The sequence below is a fragment of the Hemiscyllium ocellatum genome, chromosome 15 (assembly GCF_020745735.1).
Source record: "Hemiscyllium ocellatum isolate sHemOce1 chromosome 15, sHemOce1.pat.X.cur, whole genome shotgun sequence".
Taxonomy (NCBI): domain Eukaryota; kingdom Metazoa; phylum Chordata; class Chondrichthyes; order Orectolobiformes; family Hemiscylliidae; genus Hemiscyllium; species Hemiscyllium ocellatum.
In genome coordinates, this window is record NC_083415.1 from 18,714,880 (window position 1) to 18,740,363 (window position 25,484).

General features: G+C 39.9%; 1 protein-coding gene across 1 annotated transcript in view; it reads right to left on the bottom strand.

The window, feature by feature from the left end:
• znfx1 (zinc finger, NFX1-type containing 1) overlaps nt 1-25,298 on the bottom strand; it is a 57,252-nt gene extending 31,954 nt beyond the window's left edge. Inside the window, exons 1-4 of the mRNA XM_060836303.1 lie at nt 24,905-25,298; nt 13,964-14,098; nt 9,238-11,142; nt 4,041-4,172 (exon numbers count right to left, since the gene is read on the bottom strand). Coding sequence (XP_060692286.1) covers nt 4,041-4,172; nt 9,238-11,142; nt 13,964-14,084 — 2,158 coding nt within the window. The 5' untranslated portion in view covers nt 14,085-14,098; nt 24,905-25,298. The remainder of the gene's footprint in view (nt 1-4,040; nt 4,173-9,237; nt 11,143-13,963; nt 14,099-24,904) is intronic.
• Between the last annotated feature and the right edge of the window lie 186 nt (nt 25,299-25,484).

The following is a 25,484-nucleotide window of genomic DNA, read 5'->3' on the forward strand; positions in this document are numbered from 1 at the left end:
CTCAAATTGGGAAAATGATGACCATGCTTCTGATAGTTCACAATGCCAGTTTCGTTTGTCAACTGATGCCTGGAGTTTCTCAGCAGAAATTTGAGGGATGACTTCAAGCTCCTTACTTGACCATCAATTGTTCAGTTATGCAGCCAGTTAAATTTGTCACTGTTCTGACTGAATTCCCTGCCATGGCAAAAGTGCACTGCAGTTTTCAAAAAAAAAGTATTTTATCTCACCACGATCTTGCTGCACTCCCATTGCCTGATCTCAGCTCAAGCAACATTTTGTAAATTACCCTGACTGATCTGGCTTCAATCCACAACTCTGCGCTTAACTCTGGCTACAAAGCTAATTTCTGTAAACTCATTTCAAATTAAAAGTGTCACATCAATATATACTGTACTGAAATGGCCTTTAGCAGAAATAAATGACAGTCTGTGTGACTGTAGTAAATGTCTCCAATGGTTTTCCACTTGCTTGCAGCCTTTAATACAGCTCCTTTAATACATCACCTCATCATCCAGAGAGATAGGATAGACTTTATCTGGCTCCGTTTTGTTTATCTAGACATTGACAGACAACAACCTCCACTGACTTCTCTTCTACTGGAGTCCCTCAAAGATCCAACTTTGAGCCTCAACTATTTCTTATCCAAATGCTGTTGCTACACAACATTAATCAAAAACATATCAGCTTCCAACATGTATGCTGCTAATGCCAGTTCAATATGACCCCACCTCTCTTAAGTGTTCCATTATCTCTGATTTGTCATACACTTTGTCACACACCCAATTGTGAACAGACAAAAATTTCTGCTCACTAAATTCTGGAATGGCTCTTTTGCAAACTCCATTTCCAAGCTTGATGCTGTTTGTGATCAACTAAATGTTAGTCAGCATAATATATATTACAGAGTTCTTCTTGAGTCAGCTATCGCAAGTTTATTTCCAAACCATTTATAAGACTCCAATATAACAGATTGTTCAAGGAGCAGCAAACACGGACAGATAACCATCTCACTCTTATTTTTTTCCCTGTTAGGAAACTTTATTATACTTCTCGCAGGACATTCTCCTTCAGAAATGTAGAGCAGACTTAAATCTACTTAAATCAGACTTAAAGGTGCCTTGAAGTGCAGGATGATCACAGAAAATCAAACCATTCTTCCTTTCTCATGGCAGTAGTTAGGTATTTTATGATTTAAATGTCCAATTAACAGCCCCTTCCGCAGCTCCTGTGAAAGAGCATCTAACGTAATTATTTGGTAAGGATACCAGGTGGGCAGGGTACCAGGGCACAAGTTCATAAGGGTGCCAGGTAAATGAGGGAGTCTTTAAGATTAGTTTGGGATATTAGGTCCTGTGGGTGGATATTATGTCCAGAAATGGGGAGGGGCATGTCAGGTCACATGGCGGGGGAGATAGGATGTCTGGTTCCTGAGTGGAAGCGAAGATTGTCAGATTCCAGGGATTAGTGGATGTTGGGTCTCTGGGAGAGAGAGGCGAAGGTGACCTTAGTTAGAAAAGTGGTTTTTGAGTCCCAAACGAAGAGGGAACTTTGGGTCCCAGGTGACCAGGGATTGTCAAGTCCAAGGGTGGAGGAGGTAATTTGTTAGGTCAGAATCCAGTGGCTATAAGGGTTCTGGGGAGGTGTAGTTTGGAGCTGTGTGCCAAGTTGGGAGATCAGTTTAATGGCTAACCAGGAATCAAACTTATTTGTTTAATTGTCTAATATTTCCAAGGTAACTCTGAACTGCAGCAGAACCCTCTGAATTCTCGGATTTAAATAGATGTTTTCAGAGAGTTCAAGGCACATAAGGATTGCTTCTTGGAAATGTTAAATTCCCAGGCAAATTCCTCAGACTCTACTGTATCAGACCTTACGATTAATTTTGTGACAGGCGCTGAAAGAGATGGAAGGAAGTGGACAATTTCTGGTTTGAAAGGGGCTTACCATGCGATTTCTTAGAAATTTCTGGAAAGTCTGAAGGTTAAAGGCATATGGTGGTTCACCTACTGTATATATATATATATATATATGTATATATAAACATTGTAGAGATGAGGCAAGCAAAGCTTTCATAAAAAAAGGATCTGTCACTTTCTTGAATATGGTCAAGGCTTTTTTTTATTATTCGTACATGGGATGAGGGCATCACTGGCTAGGCAAGCATTTATTGCTCATCCCAAATTTCCCAGAGGACAGTTAAGAATCAACCACATAGCTGTGGGTCTGGAGTCAGATGTAGGCCAAACCCAGTTAGGATAGCAGATTTCCTTCTTTAAAGGACATTAGTGAACTAGATGAGTTTGAGGACAATCAACAATGGATTCATGGTCATCATTAGGCTCTTAATTCCAGATATTTATTTTTTTCAAATTCCACCATTTGCCATTGCGAAGTTTGAACCCCTGTCCCCAGAACATTATCTGGGTCTTTGGATAAGAATCCAGCGATAATACCATTAAGCTGTCATCTCCATAGCCTTCTGTAATAGATAATTCCACTATCCTTCGAGTAAGGGAGAAGATGAACACTGTAGATGCTGGAGATCAGAGTCGAGAGTGTGCTGCTGGTCAGGTCGCATCCGAGGAGCAGGAGAATCCAAGTTTCAAGAAAGAGCTCTTCCTCAGGAATTATGCTCAAAACGTTGATTCTCCGGCTCCTCAGATGCTGCCTGACTGGCTGTGCTTTTCCAGCACCACACACTTCGACATCCTTCAAGTAAAGACAACCTTCTTTATCTTGTCCTAAATGATCTGCCCCATACCCTGATAAAAATGTTCCCAGGTTCTAGGCTTCCCAACCAGGGAAAACAACTTTCCTGCATCCAATCTGTCCAGCTTATTAGAATGTTATGTGTTTGAATCAAATCCCCTCTCATCCCTCTGAACTCGGGCTCAGTCATATCAATCTCTCCTCATAGAGCAGTTCTGCCGTCTCCAGTATATCAAACTTATTAGCCCCTCCTCCCTCCAACAGGTTTAAAACTTAGAGTCTTTCTCTCCTAATTCTCTTCAGTTTTACCTGAAACATTAACTCTATTTCTTTCTACATCAATTATTATAGCAGAGTATTGGAAGTATTCAATAAATAAGTGCCATGATACAGGATTGGGAGTTACTGCCAGACATTCCCCCTTCAAATGGGAAACAGTCTACCAACACTTGCCATCTAGGCTCCGAGAAAATAATTAACCACTGAGTTTGTCAATTTATTATTATTTATACTCACACAGAACCTTTCTCAATTGCATATGATTATGTTTAGGGAAAGAAGATCAGGAAAGGTAAGTTTTTAAGAGGTTCCTGATGGTCAAAGAAGGAATTTGAATTTATAAAAAATGGGTTGCATGCACCCAAGACGTCTCAAAGCAAGTTTTCAGACAATGATTTATTTTTGAAGCACAGTCACTTGTTTTATAGAGTATACTCAAAAGAATGATGTATAAATGGTTTGTTTCACTAGTACCATGGCACTAACTGAAGTAGTATCACATATAAACAATGGGGCTGGTTCTGGTTGCAAGTGACTCTGACAGGATGTGATTTGAAGACAGGATTAGAACACGATAACCTGATTCTCCAACCCACACTCATCCTTTGTATTGTTCTGCACTAGCAGCTGAGTTACAAAATTCCAGTCTTATGTCTCAAACTGGTAACCAATACAAGGTTGATTGCAATGTGTCGCGCCATTCTGCATTTATCAACTGATCAATGAATGAAGCAAACTGCTCTTTGATCCAGATGTTAATGGAAGTTTGTCACATTGTATTAAATAGATTTATGCCATAAATACAAATTGCAATGAGAATAACAAGATCATCTCCAAGGTATAGCACAATCACTCTCTAACATTTAATATAAAGGGCTCTACAAAACAAAGACATTTTGATTAAATATCCAAGTTAATTTATGTAAATCTATTCAAGATGGTAAATGGGTTTATAGTCAGCATATTTGAATGACAATCCAGTACAACACCGGGGTGCTTAATAAAGTATACAAAAATGAAATTCAAGCAGATTGATGACAGAACCTTACCTTCAAGAAACTGGTCCAGTGCATGGTTTGTATAGCACACCACCAGAATTGGAAATTTCCTTAAATATTGTTGCCAAACTGGCTCATTATTTAACAGTGCTTGCACGATTTTTAACCCCACATAAGTTTTTCCTGTAAATGATAAATCAGCAACACTTAGCTCAGGTTAAAGAAAAGCTTTAAATGAGTATTCCAGATGATACCAATTTGGTATTTATCACCAAGGGTTTAAACATTCTTGTTAAAAAAAACCGGAGGTGACTGCATGTATGTTATCTGGGATAACAGACCTGGCAGATTCTTTTACTCTGTCTCATTACAAACACCGAAACAGTCATTCTGAAGATTTATTCTACACATCAGTGCTAAGTTTGGATGTTTACTAGCTATCTTGCCAAAGAGGTTTGAGCAATCCAATTCTGAACATTTCTAAGCAGCAGTCTTTGAACATACTAATTCCATTTGCTCTGTCCAAAGGCAACACACAATGCAAAATAAATGAAACGTAAGGAATTACTTTCATATTACAGATCCTGGGCCTTATTTATAATCATTCAATCAGCTGCTTGCCTGAAGAAAACAGACAGAAGATATTAGCTGACAGCCAGTTTGTTAAAATTACATGACCTGAAGTTACGTATCAGTTAGAAGCCCCTTAACACAGTTTCAACAGCATCTCCTGGTCAGGAAGTTGGGAGAACGGTGTCCAGCGTATGAGAGTCTAAGACGTTGCTGGTTTGATCTGACAACACTCCTGTTCCTTGTGGCTTCACAGTCAAAGGTTTCGCACGTGGGTGATATCACATGCTGGGTCATCGGAACTGGGGGGAGCTCTGCTCAGGACACAGTCACAAGGTCACATTGACCCTGACTTGCATATGTATATGATTTAGGCAGGCGCCTGATCAACCAACAAAACAGTGATGTTAACATCCCATGGAATGGGATGGAAATCAGTCATGGAACTGTTCCTTTTTAGCTGCCCTTACACCCTGTAACCACCAGGCAGGAAGAAAGTTGGTTGAACTTGTCCCACTAATTGTGCCTCACCTATTCACACCACCTGTTTGCCTCTCCTGCCACCCCTCATCAAAATACATGGTCCCGAGTAGGTCATTTCTCAACCAATACCCACCAATGACAGCAAGCATCAGAATTTCTGGTCTGATGTGAGATGCCAGGGCACTGAGCCTTCACATTTTGCTGAGGTCAGATCTGGAGGGCACTGGTGGACAAAATCCTGGCCAAAGTAAATTCAGAATCCTGGAGAAAGTGAGGACTGCAGATGCTGGAGATCAGAGCTGAAAATGTGTTGCTGGAAAAGCGCAGCAGGTCAGGCAGCATCCAAGGAGTAGGAGAATCGACGTTTCGGGCATGCCCGAAATGTCGATTCCCCTGCTTGTTGGATGCTGCCTGACCTGCTGTGCTTTTCCAGCAACACATTTACAAATTCAGAATCCTTCCAGCTTCACTTCAATATCTCTTCCAACTGTGCCCTCAGGGGCAGCAGAATATCTTTCAAATTTCCGTGTGGGCAATTCATAAAAACAGAAATCAAACAAGATTGTCAGCATAAAAGGTAGGATGAAAATAAATGACAAAATTACCATAGCTAACACTTAAATGATTTTATAGCACACTAATAGACCATTTGGCTTAACACATTTATTCTCTGCATGAGCCACCTCGTAACTTATTTTATCTCTTTCTCTCAACATATCTTTATATTCCTTTCTCTCTATCCAACATATTTTTAAATATATCCACACTTTTCACCTCAGTTACTCTGTATGATACAGAGTACCACATTTTAATTGCTCTCAGGATAAGAAAGTGTGTGCTGAATTCCTTACTGATTTAGTGAGTATCTCACATTCGTGGCTCCTATTTTTGTAATGTCACACAACTGGAGACACCTTTTCCAGATCTACCTTATTAAAGCCCTTCATAAATGTAAAGAATTCCATAAAATCATCTATTTAAGAGGAAAGAGCCCTAGATTATTCATTATTTTTGTACTTATTAGTGGCCTGATTGGCAGTTTTATTCCTGAATTAGATTCTTCACTTATTTGTATACTTTCCAATTAATGTTTAAATAGGATGGGAAACTACTGAGGCTACTTCACCTTGTTGAGTTGGTACAGTTCATCTTGTCGGTGTTACATACTGCTGCACTGTATGCCAATTGGGAAGGGAGTGAATATTGAAAATAATAGATCAGGTGCCAAACAAATGGGCTGCTTTGTCATGAATAGTATCAACTTTGTTAAATCAACTTTGTACTCATCCAGGCCAGTGGAGAGTACACCATTATATTCCTGCCTTGAATCTTGTAGATGGTGGACAGAAACTGGGGACTTAGAAAATGAGTTACTTGCTGCAGAGTTCCAAGCCTCGAATTTTCTAATGTAGCTTTACAAGGTTATGGGGCAAGAGCTACATTCTTTCTTGTTGGATTTGCTTACTGCCTGGCACCTGTGTGGTGTAAATATTATTTACCACTAATTAACCCTAGTCTGGATGTTGTCCAGGGCCTGCTGCATGTAAACAAAGTCTGTTCAGTATCTGAGGAGTTGTAACTGCTGCTGAACTTTGTGCAATTATCAATGAACCTACTTCCGATCTTATAGTGGAGGCAAGACCATTGCTGGGAGAGCTGAAGATGGTCGAAAATATTGTGTATTGCATTACTTTCTTGACATGCCTATCGAGAGCAGTTTCAGTACGTGTGTGTGGTTGTGATTTGGAAGAACTGTGACTTAAAAGAGTTGCTTGCATCATGTTCACGAGTTATCTGAAGGACATTTAAGTTGTCTGAGGAACAGCCTTCAGGAAGTGGCACAACTGTATAGCATTTGTGAAGAGAAGATGCTGGAGATAGTTTCCCACTGACATGCCCAGGAAAGTTTGTAGAGGACAGTGAATGAGGTTTGCTGGGAGGGGAAGGATAGGTACACAATGCATGTGGTATATTGTGAATTCCTTTTTATATCTTCACATCCCTTCATCTATCAAATGTAAGAACGTTACTGGAAACTTTGGTGGAACTCCTGTGCTGATACTTTAGTTGCGACAAATGCAAGTTTTAATGGAACTGTCTCAACTGCTTCCCTTGGAACATCTAAGCTTTAAGGACAATCTGTTACTGAAGAAAAAGATTTGTTCCTTTGCATGAGATTGAGTAGATTGATCATTATTTGTGTGAAGGACTGCAATACATACATTTATTAAATATCTAGGTGAAAAAAGTCATATTTACTTTTCAGATAAATCTCAGTTTAAATGTTTTGATGTATTTAGAGCAGGAGCTCACAAATGTGGCACAAACTAATTCTGCAAGAACTATAATGCTTTTAATTAGCCCCATGGAATAAGTTGAGCCCAGGTTGGATCTAAACTAGCATTCCCTCCAAGCTGCACGGCTGCACTCCAAGGTTGCACATAGTGATTGGTATCAACACACCAATCATGGTACTGGCTTCCAGTTCTGGAAGTCGTTGCTGTGCACAGGCCTTGGATGCCTGTGCAGCTGGAAAGAAAGTGAGAGAGAAAGCTGGTCAAAACTCCCGAGTGATGTCGTGAGACTCAGATTATTGACCTCCAACAACTGCAATAATTTTTCTTTGTGCTAGGTATGATTTCAACCAGTGGAGAGATTCCCCCTTGGTTTCCACTGATTCTGTTTTTTCTAGGGATTCTTGATGCCTCACTTGATCAAATGTTCACCCAGAGCTCACAGGCAGTCACTCTCGCCCCACGTCTGGATTTTAGCTCTTTTGACAGTGTTTGGATCAAGGTTGTCATGTGATCAGAGATGATTGGCTCCTATTGCCTTTGCAACAGTCCACACCCCTTTCCATCACTTTGCTAATGATGGAGATAAGACTGTCAGGGCAAAAGTTGTCAGGACAAAGCTGAGGAATATACAGTATTATGTAGATGCCAGAGTTATAAGGGCGGCATGGTGGCACAGTGGTTAGCACTGCTGCCTCACAGCGCCAGGGACCTGGGTTCAATTCCCACCTCAGGCGACTGACTGTGTGGAGTTTGCACGTTCTCCCCGTGTCTGCGTGGGTTTCCTCCGGGTGCTCCGGTTTCCTCCCACAGTCCAAAGATGTGCGGGTCAGGTGAATTGGCCGTGCTAAATTGCCCCTAGTGTTAGGTAAGGGGTATGGGTGGGTTGCGCTTTGGCGGGTCGGTGTGGACTTGTTGGGCCGAAGGGCCTGTTTCCACACTGTAAGTAATCTAATCTTATAGCTAAGCTCGAACAGCTAGGCTAGCGGCACGGCTAATTCTGGAGCATAAGTCTTCAGTATTATTGCTGGAATATTGGTTGGGCCCATAGCCTGTTCAGTACTCACAGTGATTTACTGAGGTCACGTGGAGTGTATCAAATTGAAGACTTGAACCTTTGATAGGGGGAAGAGGAAGAGGCCAAGATGAATCATCCACTCTGGGTTATTGACCAAAGATAGTGCAAATAATTCAGCCTTGTCCTTTCACATTGATGTACCAAACTCATCCATTGTTAAGAATGGACGTGTTTGCAGGGCTTTAATCTCCACTAGATTTATTAATTGTCCACCTCCATTTATAAGTGGATGCAACATGACTGCAGAACTTAGATTTAACCTATTAGTTCTGGGATCATTTGGCCATGTCTATTACATGCTCCTTTCAATGTTTAGAATGGAAGTAGTCCTGTGTTGTTACTTTATCAAGTTGACACCTCAATTTTAGATATGCCAGGAGCTTCGCCTAGCCTGTCCTCCTGCAATCTCTACTGAACCAGAATTGATCTTCTGACTCGATGGTAATGGTAGAGAGGGGGAATCACCAAGACATGAGGTTACAGACTGTGATTAAATACACTTGTGGTAGCTATGCAAAAATAGTTAAATGCATTTAATTTGGGGGGGATGAATAGCACAATAGTGTGTGGAAATTAGGCAGAGAAAGGATCTGCATTCGGTTGTGATGCCCTTATGTTATTTCAAAACTCAATGACACTCACACAGATGAGATGCTGAAAACTACTAAGTGCATTTTTTCGTATTCCACAGTGATTTCGTATTTTTAGGATAGAAAAGGAAAACATCGTAGGCGAACAAAGATTTTACAACAATAGTTCAAATTTTTAAGCCACAAAACATTCTAAATAAACTAGAAGTGCAGATGCTGTTCTTTGAGTATACCTGTCCCAGGAGGACCTTGTATGATGGCCAACTCTTTAGTCAGTGCCATCTGCAGAGCTCTCATCTGTGACTCATCCAGGTTCAGTTCTTCCTTTGTTGGCCATGATGCAGGATTAAGGACATTGATGTTGGTGTTCCTTTGAAAATGTTCAAAGATTTGATCAGGATTTTCCTCAGGGTCTTGGGGTTTTGCATTCATTAGAGCAGAAAAGTCATAGCAATCGTTGAAATTCAAGTATCTTGGAACCTGGATTTCAGTATCACATTCTACAATGTACTTTTGAAAGGGAACATCTTCTCCTTGGATCTCCTGCAGCCCTTCTAGAACATGGCGGTAGGCTTCAAAATAAGCTGTTGTTTCAACCATTAGGAAACAATCCGAAGGTTCAATCTCAGCCAACAAGTGTCGGCTTCGCACGTTAAAAGACAAATGGACAATGCCGTCTTTCAGCTCTGTGGGATCCCGGTTAGACACAGTCGCAAACAGCAAAGTTTCAAAGTTATCTTTGGACATACACACAAGTGATCCATACAGCAGACGCTTTGAGTTTTGCCACCGGACAAACTTCAGTGGCATTGTGTCAAACTGGACCTTATAGCCTACACCAGTGGAGGTGCAGAGTGGGACTATAATACGTGTGTTGAAATATACTCTAATGTCATCGAATTTTCTCCTCCTCAGACCCTTATCATCATAATTCTGAAGCAAATCTAATATTCCTTCTCTCAGTGGTCTTACAAAATCTTCCCTCAGAAGACGAAAATGGGTATCAAGGTAGACTTCAGTGCTTGCATACCTTTCAGTAATAAGATTAGGCCGCAGAAATGGCCTCTCCTCCAAATGTACCTCATTGTACGTGGGATATATGGTCATTGCTCTATAGTTGTCCTCAGGACCAGTTTCTTGATTGTCAATCATCATATGGGTATCTGTTCTGAGTGTTCCATCCCGTTTTCGCTCTTGTAAGTGATGAGTTATATTTTTGATTTTCTCCAGGCTATTTTCAATCTGTTCACTAATTGAAACTCCAGCAGCCCGTAGGGTATTCACTGTGGGATCCAAAACTGAAATCATCATAGACATTTCCTGAACTGAACTGGCTGGGAAAATACTCACCAATTCCTGAAGTAAGAATAGAATACTTTCAATATATTCAGGATATTGATGCCTTCGGGAAGGCACTGCTTCAGTACTCATCTGAACCACATAGCGAGGCAGTTGAACCTTCAGAAAGAGAGAGTCCTTTACAATGCCTAGCAGATGCTGAATGCTCTGTCTGTCAGTCTTTGACCTGCAGGCCTTACATAAAACTTTACAAATGAGTTGAATAAAAGATGTGTTTAGTTGTTGATTTAGTAAGTCTTTTAAGCCAGAGCTATAGGCTAAAGTTATGACAATTTCAGAGGGTTCTTTGTCCAAAAGGCCCTCCATTGTTTTATAGCCTAACTTTCTCACAAACTGCTCTTTGTCCTTTGTATGTTCCTCTTTAGTTCCTTCTTGAGGCCTCCTTCTCTGGAAGTGAGGATTTCCCTGCACTTCAATCTGCCTGCCTCTACCACCCTCACGAAAGTCATTCCTTCTCTTCGGTTCATTCCTACGTTCAGGGTGCTGATCCCTTCTGGCCTGTTGGGGGCCTTGGCGATTTCCCAGAGCAGGAGCAGCTCGTCCAGCTGGATTTCTATTGGGTCTCACAACATTTTGCCTCCCTTCTGCATATCTGGGGTTGGGGTCAATGTGCCACTCTTGGTTCCTTCCCCCAGTCTCTCCAATTGCCAGCAGCTCCCCATGCCTGGGTGTGGAAAGTGCCCGTCGCAGTTGTGCACCTCTCTGGTCGCCTGGTCCTACAGGATTCCTCTGGCTTCCATTATACTGCCGTCCTCGTGGTTGAAGTCGTTCCAAAGAGGCTATTGACATAAAAAAAACAGAAGGATGAATTACATATTTTATAGTCAAATTCTTCAGGCGATGTTTGTTGAAAACAGTTTTCTTAGATGTTACTATCCCTTGTTTTCATTGTAAGATGAGTAACTACATCTCATTCGCCCCAGACTCACTGGGTAATTATTTATTTCAAAGAACCAGTTGGCTATTAAATTTGAGAGATCCACCAAATAATGTCTCTCTGTTAGAATGTTTTCACTGTATAATCTATGAGTTACTTTAAAGCACTGTACATTAACAGTAATCTAGTTATTAATGGGTTTATTATCAAAATATATGTTTTGAATAGTTCTATGAACATTAACTTCCATGGATTAGAACTATGGTCTGGCTAAACTGGTAAAAGCAGTACAGTATTATTAAACTCACAGAATAGTTAAAGGGCAGGTCAACCAGAGTGTTCAAATTCACAACAGATTCTTTTCAACCACAGTATTCATTGCCCATCCCTAACGGCCCTTGAGAAAGGTAGTGATGAACTACCACCTTCAACTGCTGCAGGGTAGGGTGTATGCAGTGTTGTTAGGGAAGGGGGTTCCATGATTTTGACCAGGCGACAGTGAAGGAATGCTGATATAGTTACATGCCAAGATGGATGGAGGTGGTGGAGTCCAATGCACCTGCTGCCCTTGTCCTTTTAGTTGATAGAGGTTCCAAGTTTACTCAGTGCTGTTGAAGGACTCTTGCTAAGATTATAAACAAATTGCAAGTTCTTATTTTGCAACAGTTTTTTTACATTACCAACCAGTATATTCTTAAGACTTCCAGCATATTCCTAACTAAAGCATATGTTGTGTAGACTATGTTTGCTTTGCACAGGGCTTAGCTATAGGTGGTGATGGCTGTATTCATGCATGACATATGAATGGTCAGTTTTAATTTTTTTAAAATTTGTTTATGGGATTGCTGACAAACTCAGCATTTGATGCCTATTAAACTTGCTGTTGAAGTGGGTAACTTGCATGTGTATTTACTTGTATGTGACCACATTACTGAGAGTCTGGAATCACATAAGGCCACATAGGTAAGGATGGCAAATTTTCATTCCTAATTGGACCAAGATGATTTTTAATAAAACTCATTTATAGTTTCATGGTCAACGTTACTGAAATTGTCTGACAACTCCAGATTTTTAAACTGAAGTTAAATTCCAACAGTGGTGGGATATAATCTAAATAGAATTGGCTTCAGATTGGTTTCACAGACCCAATTTGTCAACATTGAGGGCTGAAGGGTCTGTAGTGTGCTATGCTGTAATGTTCCAGGTTCTTTCAGGGCTGGGACACTCGCCTGGGCCTCTGTATAATTAATCCAGTGACAAACTGACTCCCCTAAGTTCAAGATCAGTGTCCATCCATGTGCTGTGAGTTGTTATTCTGAAACAGATTCCTCAATCCCAAATTTGCTGTAATAAGATCACTTGTGTAAGTCAAATAAGAGAAAGAGAATGTAACTGTTAAAGGACAGAAAATTGAAGACAACCAAGAAATAGTAAACCAAAGAAATATATAGAAGTAAAAAGCAGTGAACAGAGACGATTGGGTTAAAATGCAATGACAGGTTATAAATATCAATGTTTTCTCACAGGAAGGGAGAGAACAATCAACAACTGACTCACCATACTTATGCCCTTTGGGAAAACAATACATGCACTTTCGATTTACTTCTTTCCCTACTAAAGACATTGCATGGCTATTTTTAGCTAAAACTCAGGCTTCCTAAGCATGTAAACTAACATTGAAATGTGCTATTTGAGAGCTGGCACTAAACATAACCCATAATTTCTGACACTGGAAATTCCCAATCTCAATTGTAATCGTGAGAAGTCGAGGGATAAGGGCCTGAATCTTCTGATTTGGGTTGGATCCAACCAGATGAAACTAAATGTTTCCCACTTACTTCAGAGGAGTTTCTCGGGTGGGTTCCCAGGCAAGGAGCCTCCCAGACAAAGCAGCTTGGTCCAGACTAGGAGCCAATACGGACAGCAGTGCAATGGACAGGTGCTGAAACCAGACACCTCTTTCACAGCACTGCATATCTTATTCTATGGTTTAAATGCCCAAAATAACTTTGACAGCTACCAACAGTGGAATACAGGGGGCAGGTAGAATGAGTTAGAGATTAGATTAGGTCGAGGAGTGGTCAGGTCTTTGGAGGGTAGGGGCTAGCTAGGTAGTGGAGAGTTGGGTTTATAGAGAGAAGAATTAGGGATTGGATCCCTGGAGTGGTGGACAGGAATTGGGTCTGAGCAGGAAAGTCAGGTCTTCAGGATTCTGGTCTGGGGATGTAGTCAAGGGCAGAGGAACTGTCAGTGTGAGTCAGTGGGTCCATTTATTAATTAACCAGGACTTAGAAAGGGTAAATTCCTTTAACTTACATATTGAACATGTGAATAACTCGCAGGAGTAGGTCACATAACCTCTTGAGCCTGCTCCACTACAGAATAAAATCATGGCTGATCTGATTACTCTGCTTTCCCATCTACCCACATAATCTTTCACCCCATCTCTTATCAAGAAGATATCTGGACAGAAGCCTTCTATTTCACGACAAACATGGAAGAATTAAATGGAAAGTTACTGCATGCCAGGCACAAGCACTTTCAAGCAGCCAATCGAAAATCATTCTAGCTATTGCCTTCTTGCAGACCAGTTCCTAGCTTGAAAATGTTGAATATTTCAGCAGGACAGAGAGGGGAAAGAAATAACACTTGATAATACAAAGTAATAATGCGTTCTTCTCTGATTTAGGGAAAGATTTGTAATCTTTCACAATCCCACTCACCATCTCCTCTTCTCGAGTTCCGTCTTGGCCTTTCTGCTGCAGCTGCTCTTTTGTTTGTATTTTCCAACTCAGTTTCTTCACCCCTTCTCCTGTGGTTTGCCCTCTGCCAGTCAGGATCCATTTGAAAAAACTTCCCTGTGAAGACATCAAGCCATTTTAAATCACATTGCTTTGCAACAAGAAGTGATATCTTCCATCAAAATATGATATAAGGGCAAAGTTTCAGAAAAAGGGTGAACTAGAATCATTTGTTGCTCTCCTGACTAATTTTTCCTGGCCTTAAGGTAAATTGTACCTTGATAAAGTGGCAATTATTATCTGTAAAACTGGATCACAAGCGGTGAAAAACTATGATTAAAAGACTACTATAACCAAGACCAATCTTTTCATCACACAACAGCAATTGACAGCTGAAATTTCCTATTCCCAATCGAAGAGGATTGAGGCCAAGTACTGGCGCTTTATTGCCATACCAGCTGAGATTGTATAACTAGGAATTGAGGGTTCTTGTAGTTCAGTGATAGTGTCCCTACTCCTACACCAGGTGACCTAGGTTCAAGTCCAGAGGTGTGTAATAACAAATTGATTAGAAAACTAGATTAAAAATATACATTCATATGTATAACAAGGAATTGAATCCCAGGCCTTCCTCATCTGCATGGCTTAACTTTTCTATATAGTCAGCAACTGAGCAACACAGTGGATGGTGATAGATTTAAGTTTTAAAATCAATAATCCACCAAAAGACTACCTGAGACATTTCAATGATATTACACATTATTTGATTGAAACATGTGGGGAAATGAAACCTAATATTCACAGTGTTTTAGCCGTTGATTCCCAGACAACCTTCCAGATCCTTGGGATCATTTAATGAGATATTTTTCAAGCAAATAAATTCTATGTCCTAATAAAACTGAGTACATTTTTTTTAAAAAACTGATTCATTGTATTATGACTCAAAAGATTCAGCCAACAGCCTAAAGCCTCAGGCCTGTCTTGAAGAGTATTTTCCTTATAGCTACAATTAGATCCACAAAACTAGTTCTCTTCTTATTGTGCTGCTGATGAATTCACATTCAAATTAATAGAGGTTTCCTGGAATATAACCACAACTGGTCATTAATGCTAGGGAGGTGATAATAACACTACCTAATAGAATCAAGTCAAAATTATTATTCTGACACCTGGTAAAAAAGATGCCGCTAGGTATCAGTCCAATGGAATGTTACTGGGCTATTCAGAATATTGCAGACATATACACACAGAAATATATAATCCAGTAACTCGTATAGACAAGCTAATGTGTGTTTGTATTGATTCTCAGTCTGTCAGAATTGAGACCTTGAAGGGTTTCCAGCTGTAAATCATCTGCCAAATCCAAAAATGATGGTTGATATGAAAGAGTGATCAACTGGCATTATGATAATCCCATGTAACATAGGAGAAAATGCCAGGTGAGAAAAAAAGCTATTCGTAGGTATATTCCTCACCAGTAAACAGACTAAGGTACTAACTGCTAGAAGACAGCAAGTTCCAATAAAATATATGAGTTTCATTTGTCCCAGTGTTTCAGTGAAAGAAATATTGTGATCCAGCATTAATTCGCCTGATTCATTCTTGAAGTCAATGGTTCCACTAATATAGGTCAGGAAAAAGTTTCAAATTTGGGGTTATTTGTCTCATCAGGTTAGTCATTAAAAGATTACCTACTAGCCCACTGAGATAACCTAAATGTGAACGCAAATTTTGTGTCTTGACTAGAGTCAAATATTTGGAGTGTGCCTTCCATGGGCTAAGTATTGGTTATTGGTTTTGTTAGAACTCCAACTGATCAGATTGGTTCTACAAACATCCTCAGGTACCTCAATTAGTTGTTAGCCTTCAAAGTGTCACCATTTATCCATATAAGGCATCATTACCAAGCACAATGCTATCCTGATGTGCTCCCAAACCCTTTCTAGCATTAATAGTAAGAGTAGAAGTCCTGCCATTTTCCTCTTCCTGTTGCCTCAGGATCACGGAACAAATGTAATTTTGTAATCCAGATGATGAGTTCAGCTAGTTCACCACTGGACTACTAATAATCCACTGCAGCAACATACATCCTGAGAAGACGTCAATGCATGGGGCATGGGTAAGGATCTCAGGTACCACAATGAAAAGCTTTCTCAGCCCTGGACCCTGTAAATAAATGCAGTAGTAATTATAGTGATGACTAAATCCTTTAATTGTGTTGTCACTGAAATTCATGTGGAAGGCAAAAACTGTTAAAGAAATAGGATTTTTGCAAAACTGGTGGCTATGATATTATGCAAGGGAACACTTGAATTTTTTCAGCACATGGCGATCCTAATGCCTGCACACAAAGCACTTTAAAACAAAACCTTCATTTTATGGTGGACGTACTCTAAGTTAATAAATATGCACAAGAAACTGTTGACTGGGATAGGTACTGTTTACACAGTAATCAAAGTTTCTCCAGTAGCTCCTACTCTTTTGTCACTGCAATAATACTTACCATAATACTCAAATCCATGGTATTATTCAATTACAAACAATAGAAAGAAGATACTGAAGTTCATATATTCAGTTATATTTATTACAATGAAACACTATATATAATTGAAAAGATTCTCTATAACATTATATCACAGTTTCATTTTCATTCTTGCCATGGCTATTATTTATGCTGCATATTTTTAAGAACTATGAACATTCAGTGCTTTTCCTTTATCCAAAATATTTTGATGCAAAACAAAGCTGCAGAAATTACGATTGTCAAACATGATTAAATGTATTCCTGAAGGCTACTCAGTAATTGGGTAATGCTTGATTAACAGCCAAGCAGTTATTTATCCTTAGTTTCAATATTCGAAGGATTTTTTTTCTACTCACTCATGGAAGATGAGTGTCACTAGCCAGGGTGACAGTTATTACGCATTACCAATTTCCCTTGAAAAACTTGTGATGAGCTGCCTATTTGAACCACAGCAATCTTGGGGGTGTAGTTAGATCCAAGTGCTGTTAATAATGAAGTGCCAGGATTTTAATCTCTTGATATTTGTTCCAAGTGAGGATGATGTTTAGCTTCAATGGGAATTTGCCACTGATGACATTCCCATTGTTCTGCTGCGGTTCTTATAGTGGTAGAGGTTGCAGTTTGGAATTTGCAAACATTCTCACTTTGGATCTCAATGATAAAGCAGCTAAGAAAGATGGGCCTTGAGGAATTCCTGCAATGCTGTCCCAGGACTTAAATTATAGACTCGGAGCAGCCATTACCATTTCCCTTTGTCTAAGGATAATGCCCATCCACAAAGAATCTTTCCTCCAATTCTCAGTGACTTGAGTTTCATTAAACATCTTTGATGCCATACATGATCAAATGCTGCCTTGATGTCAAGAACAGCCTTCTTTACCTTTTTAATCGCATGTCTGAAGTTCAGCTCCTTTGTTCATCTTTGGAGCTAAGGAACTAAATGACTCTGGCACAACCCAAATTGGCATCAGTGAGCACATTGTTGTTGAGCAAATGCTGTCAATAACCAATTCCATTGAAAATGTCCTTTTTCTGAACATAGAGTCAGAGTTATGCAGCATGGAAACAGAATTTTTGCTCCAGCTGATCTGCGCTGACCAGAGATCCTAATATAGTCCCATTTACCACATTTCCATATTGCGAAATAGATACCATTGTTGTTGCTATGCTTGAGAAAATTGTTAGGGAAATGGCTAGTCCTGAACTGCATAAGAATAAGCAATCATTTTTTATCCCTGTGATTTTCTCTAGGGTTGCACACAGCAGTGATCCAGAGATCAATCTTCCAATCGTGGAGCCGTGAAAATTTGCAACGGGAACGCACATAATATTTCTAGCTGATCGTACTACTTGTGTTTTTACATATATATTCATGGAATGTGGGTGTCACTGCCAGCATTTGATGCCCATCCCTAATTATTCAGTTAAGAGTCAACCATATTGGTGTGGGCCTGAAATTGCATGGGTGCTAGACCAGGTAAGGACACAGATTTTCTTCCCCAAAGAAAAAAATAACTTTTTTTTAAGAAAAATAACATTATGCCACTTTTTTTAAATTTAACTCAAATATTACCATTTACCATCATGGGTTTTGTTCCCAAAACATTACGCTGAGGTTCTGGCTTGCGCGTCCAGTGACACTACCATTATAGCACAGCCTCCCCACAAATGTGACTGAACATGCCAGATTCCAGAGTGAACCCTGACTTGCAAGAACATATGTTTACATTCTACAGTTAGTTACTCTGGTATTAGTCACTAAGGGGTGGCACGATGGCTCAGTGGTTAGCATGCTGTCTTCACAGCACCAAGTATCTGTGTTTGGTTCCAGGCTTGGGAACTTTGTGGACTTTGTACATTCTCCCAGTGTCTGTGTGGGTTTCTACCAGGTGCTCCGGTTTCCTCCCACAGTCCAAAGATGCGCATGTTAGGTGGATTGGCCATGCTAAATTACCCATAGTATCCATTGGTGTGCGGATTAGCCATGAAATATAGGGGTATTACTGGGATAGGGTGGGTGCTGGATCTGCGTAGGATGCTCTTCAGAGGGTCAGTGCAGACTTGATGGGCTAAATGGCCTCTTTCATTACTGTTGGGATTCTACAATTCTGTGAATATATTCACACAAGATTGTAAATGTTCTTACCAAAGTTTATTATATAAAATTTAAAAGAAACAAAGCTATTTATGTATAGCATGAGAGAATTTGGAAAATTTTTAATTGAAACAAGCTACAACTTATTTCTCAGGAATATCCTTTACACACAGTCAAAATCCAGAGAAATATCATACCTATCTCAACTCTTTATTAACTGACTCTTTCCAATTCTCCTTGGGCTGCTGGAAATGGTTTATTTCCAGTCCTGATGGCCTAAACCTCTTTTCAATTCTGACAACTTGAAAACTATGTACAAACTGTCACAGCTTGAAGACTTCTGAAACTAAAATCTTTTTGCTAAAGTGAGTATTCTTCTGAACTGAAAATTTGATTCTTATGCTCAGAATGGAAACAGTCCATGCCAACCATGTTCCCAAACTAAACTAGTCCCACTTGTCTGCACTTGGCCCATATTCCTCCAAACCTTTCTTATTCATGAACTCATCCAAATTCTTTCAAACATTGTCACTGTACCTGCATCCACCACTTTATCTGGTAGTTCATTCCACGAATTAATCACTCCCTGTGTAAAAACGTTGTCTCTTATGTTCTTTTTCTGCTAGGAGGAAACTGGTTTACTGAACTGAATTGCTGATTCTTCTAAACTGAAGTCAAAACCTAAACCAGTGGCCTCTGGCTTGTTTTCCCAGTCTGTCATAAACTCAGAGGTATACATAACACTTAACACCACAGGTATACTGAATCACAAGCTCTCTCAGAAATAACGTATTTAGGTTGCTGTTTCAAGCACTTTCTGAACTCTTCAAATTAAAACTGTTACCTTCACAAAACCGAAACTAAAGTCCATTTGCCTCTATTTTTAAAAATTCCAAATTCTAATATGCACATTTATTATTAAAGGAACTGCAGGCTAACACATCATACTGGCTTATGGTCACAATGCAGATTCAATGCCAGAAAAATAATGCAGGATAGATGGCAGACTTTGCTAGGACATAACTTGGACATTTTATTTAACCAGACAAACTGCAATAAGGTCAATCTGTTTTATTGGGAAAAATGAAAGTTAAGTTTGTTCTGAAAAACCAAAGAATAGCAAATACTGGAAATCAGAAATTGATGGAATAACTCAGCAGGTCAGGCAAAGAGAGGCAGAGATAGGTGTTCTGAAGAAGGGTCATTGGACCCAAATTTTAACTTTGCTTTCTCTTGACAGAAGATGCCGATCTGCTGAGTTTTTCCAGCAATTTCTAATTTTGTTTTAAATTTGTTATGCATCACATTTATTCTTTAGGTTGATAAAAATACTAAGTACATTTAGTACCACTGCAATGTAAATTCCCCAGCCCTACTTCTCTTCTCCTAAAGATACCAGTTCTTCTTAGATTGCTGTTCCATTGGTGTTGGCAGTTGTCTCATACACCAGACTTGCAGCTGATTCGCATGTGCAAATTTTAGTAGATGTGTTGCGTCCACTTAAAGGTGAAAGACCATCACTAACAAACCACATAACATTCTCAGCATCAGTGAACACAGGGAAACTTATTGATTTATTGGTAGCCCAGGAATCCTGTGGCCATGTTTACTACCTCTAATTGTTCTGATAATTTTAAGACAAGACCCACTATCACTAGTTTCTATACATACAAAAAAGGACACCACTTTAACGAGGACAACACACAAATCCTAGGACAAGCAAAACAACAACACGCACGAGAATTCTTAGAGGCATGGCATTCTAACCAGAATTCTAATAATAAACAATTGATTTAGATCCTATATACCTTCCCTTGAAAAAAAACAAAATGACATCACCCACCTTAAGAAACCAAGACCTATAAATAGAGAGGCAGGCCATACCAACAGTGCTTCACCTGAGATTTTCACTGATGATGTTACCTAGTATGGTGACAAAATATCTGAAAACAAAACTTCAAGCTCAGTGAGCTAACTTACATAGTTATCATCAACCTGAGCTACAAAATTTTCTTTTAAAAAAATCACTAATTTTAAGTAATATCTGAACCTTAAACTGTTTCTCTCTCTACAGCTGATACTTCATTTGCTCAGCATTTCCAATATTTTTGGTTTTCATTTTAGATTTTCATCATGCACACATAAATCCACCTTGGATGTGAACAGCTTAATGAGCACAATCAGACATAACATGTTAAAACCTTCCCACTCTCCATGACTCAAGATCACAGTTAGCAAGCAGAGAGACCTGCAATAAAATTTTATTCACACATTTTAATAGCTGGACTCCAATACTCTGCCGAAGAATTTAATAAACACCAGTACATCATAGTACACATAACAGATTTAAAACAATCTATCCATTTCAATTCTAATCTTTGATTCCTATTTTTCCAATTAAGAATTTTGCTGTAAGTTAGAAACTTTAATTACAATATTTGGTTAAAGTTTCACAAATTTAATGAATGGTGCATTCTGAGATTTCTGACCTTAGGTGAAAGAATTCTAATTTTACTGTGAAAATTAACCTTCAGAAGACTTAAACATTTGTCATGTTTATTCTATTCCATTATGCTTTGATCTTAAAGTACAACTTTGAATGAGTTCTTAATTGCAGTGATGTGCATTTTGCCAAAATGCTTGGGTCCACACTCCAATAAAATTGTGCTACAAAATGTAGTTTTTGTAGGTAATTGTAAATCTTAATAAACTGTTGTAAACAATGGAGGACAATGTTCAAACATATTATCCACCATCTAGGACACATACTTTAACTTCCTTCATAAATGTTCTTTACAAGTTCGTATTGCTCCAAATATGAATTTTTTTCTCCATAAAAGTCAGGATATAGTAACATTTTACATGTCTGAAACTGTTTATGAACTATCATCCTGGTAGCTGAAGGCTGTCTGGAAAAATAAATATTTCACCTAATCTTTAATGGAAGGTTTCAATTCTCATTAGATTATCCTATGTATCTGTAAAATTGCAGGCCAATTGATTCTTCTTGCATCTATATTTGTGATATTAATTAAAACCAATGTTGTTCTGCACTGAATGATCAAATTTATTTTTTCAGTGTAGATAGCACAAAATTGGTTCCAGCTTTACACCACTCTTCACTGTTGTGTTTCTTTGCAATTTTGTAGTGGGAAGGAGGCCATACATCACCTTCAGCTTAAAGGGCAGTATGGGTACACAGGTAAAAACAATGACTGCAGATGCTGGAAACCAGATTCTGGATCAGTGGTGCTGGAAGAGCACAGCAGTGCTCTTCCAGCACCACTGATCCAGAGTATGGGTACACAACTGCTCTGGACCAGCATCAGCAATTGCATAAAAAAACTGGTGAAGAATAGCTGTTCAGTTCAGTACTTCCCATCCGCAACACACACTATACTTCAAACTCAGCTGGCAAAGCTTAAAAAGTGCCTCTCACTGATATATATCATGAAATTCACTCCTTGATCAATACAGTGTCCAGTGGAACTATCTGAGATGCCTTGGGTAGATTCACTGTCACCAATTCTTAACTTTGATATTAGTCTAAGTCATTGACAAATGCAGAAGGAAATCCTTTTGATTTCTTCAGCAGAAGATAGGGTCAATCTTGGTAAACAAAACAGATTTGTTACAGAGTACTTAATATCTAGTTACATTACATTTGTGTTAACATAATTGACAAGAAACCATCAGGCTGGACTTAAGAGTAACATTACTGTTAGCTCAGTGGACTCAGCACTAGAACTTGCCTTGCAACTTAGAAGAACTGGCACAGACACTGGTTAGCTCCTCCCAGGACATCCTTTGTACCCTGAGGTATGGAGACTCTGTTAACCCTTTTGGATACTAACAGTCTTATACAACATAGTCACCATGCTCTATTCTTGTTATCAAATTATTTATACAATTGTTTTGGGTAAGTAAAGTTGGCTTACCAAATAGTTTTAGCACTATCCCATCTTTCCTTCCCACCCTAAACTCCCACCCCCAAAGTCTCTGACTTTACAAATGACTGATGACATGGTTGGGGCAGAAGTCTGCTGTAGTTCATTGCAAAACTAGAACTATTAAACAAAATTTTGATCTCCTAAATGCCCTTTGCAGATGATGCTCTCTGCCATTCATGTTCCTGTTGAATGTTGGTTGCTCTGGAAGATCTTTAGTTTCTTCAAACCACGTCAGGAGAAAGTGATCTTTTTACATTGCAGTAAGGTTTCAACCTTCTTGCCAATTCTGAAGAATTTGGATTACTAACTCTGCTCTGTCTCCATATAGATGCTTCCAGACCTGCTGAGTTTCTCCAGCAATTACTGTTTTTGCATCTTGTCAGACGAACAGTACCGTTATCCCTATGAACTTTGCTCTAGGATTGACCTTACAACTTTGAATAGCTGGTGCAAAAGTAGTTTCATAGCGCAATGATAGAAAAGATGTCACCACATGGGATTGGAGGGTGGTGGGAGACAGTACCTGAAACAGTTTGCATACATCACAGATAAGCTCCGCCCATCACGATATGGAAGACGTCCTGGGCCGGAGCTCATCTTGTGATATATGCAAACTGTTTCAGGTACTATCTTCTCCGCTGAAATCTTTTATATCATTGTACTGTCAAACTACTTTTTCTATACGGCATCTACAGTAAACACCCCGTAAAAGCTTTTGTTTTTACACAGAATTACACAACATGAGGTTATGATTCAACCTTTATCTAAGGCTTCGGGAAGGTAACAATACATGTTACCAAGTTTTCTATTAACAAGGGGGGAAAAAAAGTAGAAAAAGTAAGACATTGACATACGCCGTCGATTTAGTGGCGATAGGTCACCACACGATGGAGCCGTCAATTTCTGGCATTGACTGCAAAGTTGTCAACAAGACAAAAGAGATATTAACATGAGGCAGAGGGAGAAAAACAAAACTGACTAGATATATTGTACCAGTCAGATGCAGCGATAGCCACTCTCACGTCCTCTGGCACGAACCAGGAAACGTTTAATCGTCTTCCTGGACAAACAACGGTTGCTGAACATTTAGATTAAATGCACACAGCAATATTCATCTTCCAATCCCAAACGATAAACTGTTTACCTCCCACCACGCCCACCCAACATATACGAAAAAAACAATCATGAAACATGACAACTTTACCATCAGCTCCTGCCATTTTGCAGCAACAGTAAAGCAACAACAAACTTTGAGCTATTCTCCGTCTCCAACACGAAAGCAAAATTTCATTAATATTGATCATTTTCAGTAACTGAAATATATTCGCATAACGCATGTTAATAAAGGGTTACTTTAAATGTCAGTCAACTTTCACAACAGGAACTGATCAGCACACGTATTTCCCCGTCCCTCTCAGTAGAGGTTAAGCTGCTTATTAAAGCTCTAAAATGATTTTTTCCCACCAATTTCCAGTAAAATACAAGTTTTTTTCAGTTGGCTACACTTTTACAGTTTACTGTGAAATTCCCCAAAGGGCCAAATGTCATGGACTGGAACATTAATTGGAAGGGTGGGAAAGAATAAATTACATCAAAGTGAGTGTTTCTCTTTAAAGTTCCGGCGGTTACAAAATTAACAAATTTCAGTTTGTCCCCGTCGTGATTAAGCTTCAAAACTGAATTAGCGTCAAGAGGAATTTCACCCTGTGGTTACACCCGATACCTGTGGACGCTGGGTCGAGTTATAGCACCTTGTTGTCACTTACGCAACCAGTTAACATTCTGAAATGAAATAAACACAGGAGACGGCGGAAAACAGGTCAGCGTTTGGGAAGTGGGTCACCCATCTCCCGCACCCCCACACCCCCCAACAACATCAGCTCCGAGGGAAGCTGCACAACAACAGACTGAGAGATGGACAGACAGCTGCATTTCCTGGACCAAGGCTAACGCACCTTCACATGATGACACAACACGGGGACTTTTGGGGAAGTTTGTGTGTGTGTGTGTGTGTGTATGGGGGGGGGGGGGGCAGGGTGTGCTGGAGAGAAATGAAAGAGATCGTAGACATCTCCCCGGCTACACGTCGTTTCAATGACTTCTCGGCAAACACAATTACACTTCCGGATCGTCTCTGATGACTCCACTTGGTCGGGCTGAACTGTTGAATAATTTAGGGTCGAACCAGTCTGGCTTGTCACTGCTGATCAAAGTGAGGGGGCTTGCACCCACTGCGATCGCCAACTCCCTTCTTGATGCTTACCCCTCCTCTCGGCACTCCTACTAATATAACCAAAATGAGACAGGTTGTCACCCCCAGCCTCCTTGCCCATTGTGCAGCTGGGGCTCTTTACCTGGCTTTCTTCCTGCTTTCTCCCCTCTTCAAGCTCCACGCCCGGAGAATGCTGCTAAGCCGCGGTGGCAACAATGAAGCGAACCGGGTCCATTTGAACAGAGAGAAAACAAAACAAAATGTCACTTCAGGCAAAACAATTGCATCGATTTCAGCCTGGCCTGCCCTGACGGTGTTTGTTTCGAGGGATCCGCTCCTCAGTCGACTGCACGATGGCCCTCTCCCTCCCTCTATATGAGATGCATCCGTTCAACACCCACATCACTGCCCCGTCAGTTTCGTTTCTCACTCGGGTTTTTGATCCGAAACAACCAAGACTGCAATGAGAGACAGTCACCTGATCGGCTGAATCACTGGGCGGCCAGCTTGCTAAAGGCGACTTAGGCTGTGCCAGGGTCATCTCGCAGGAGACTACGACCCCATCTTGCTAAAGGAAAACGCTAAGTGGCCTAAATAAAACACAGTTGCTAGGCAAAATAAGCCAAGTATTGCAGAAGCGAATCAGAAATCGAAACTCCAATCATTGCAATATTGCATACTATAAATTTTAGTTGTGAAAGCAGAAGAAAAGCAATACCAGA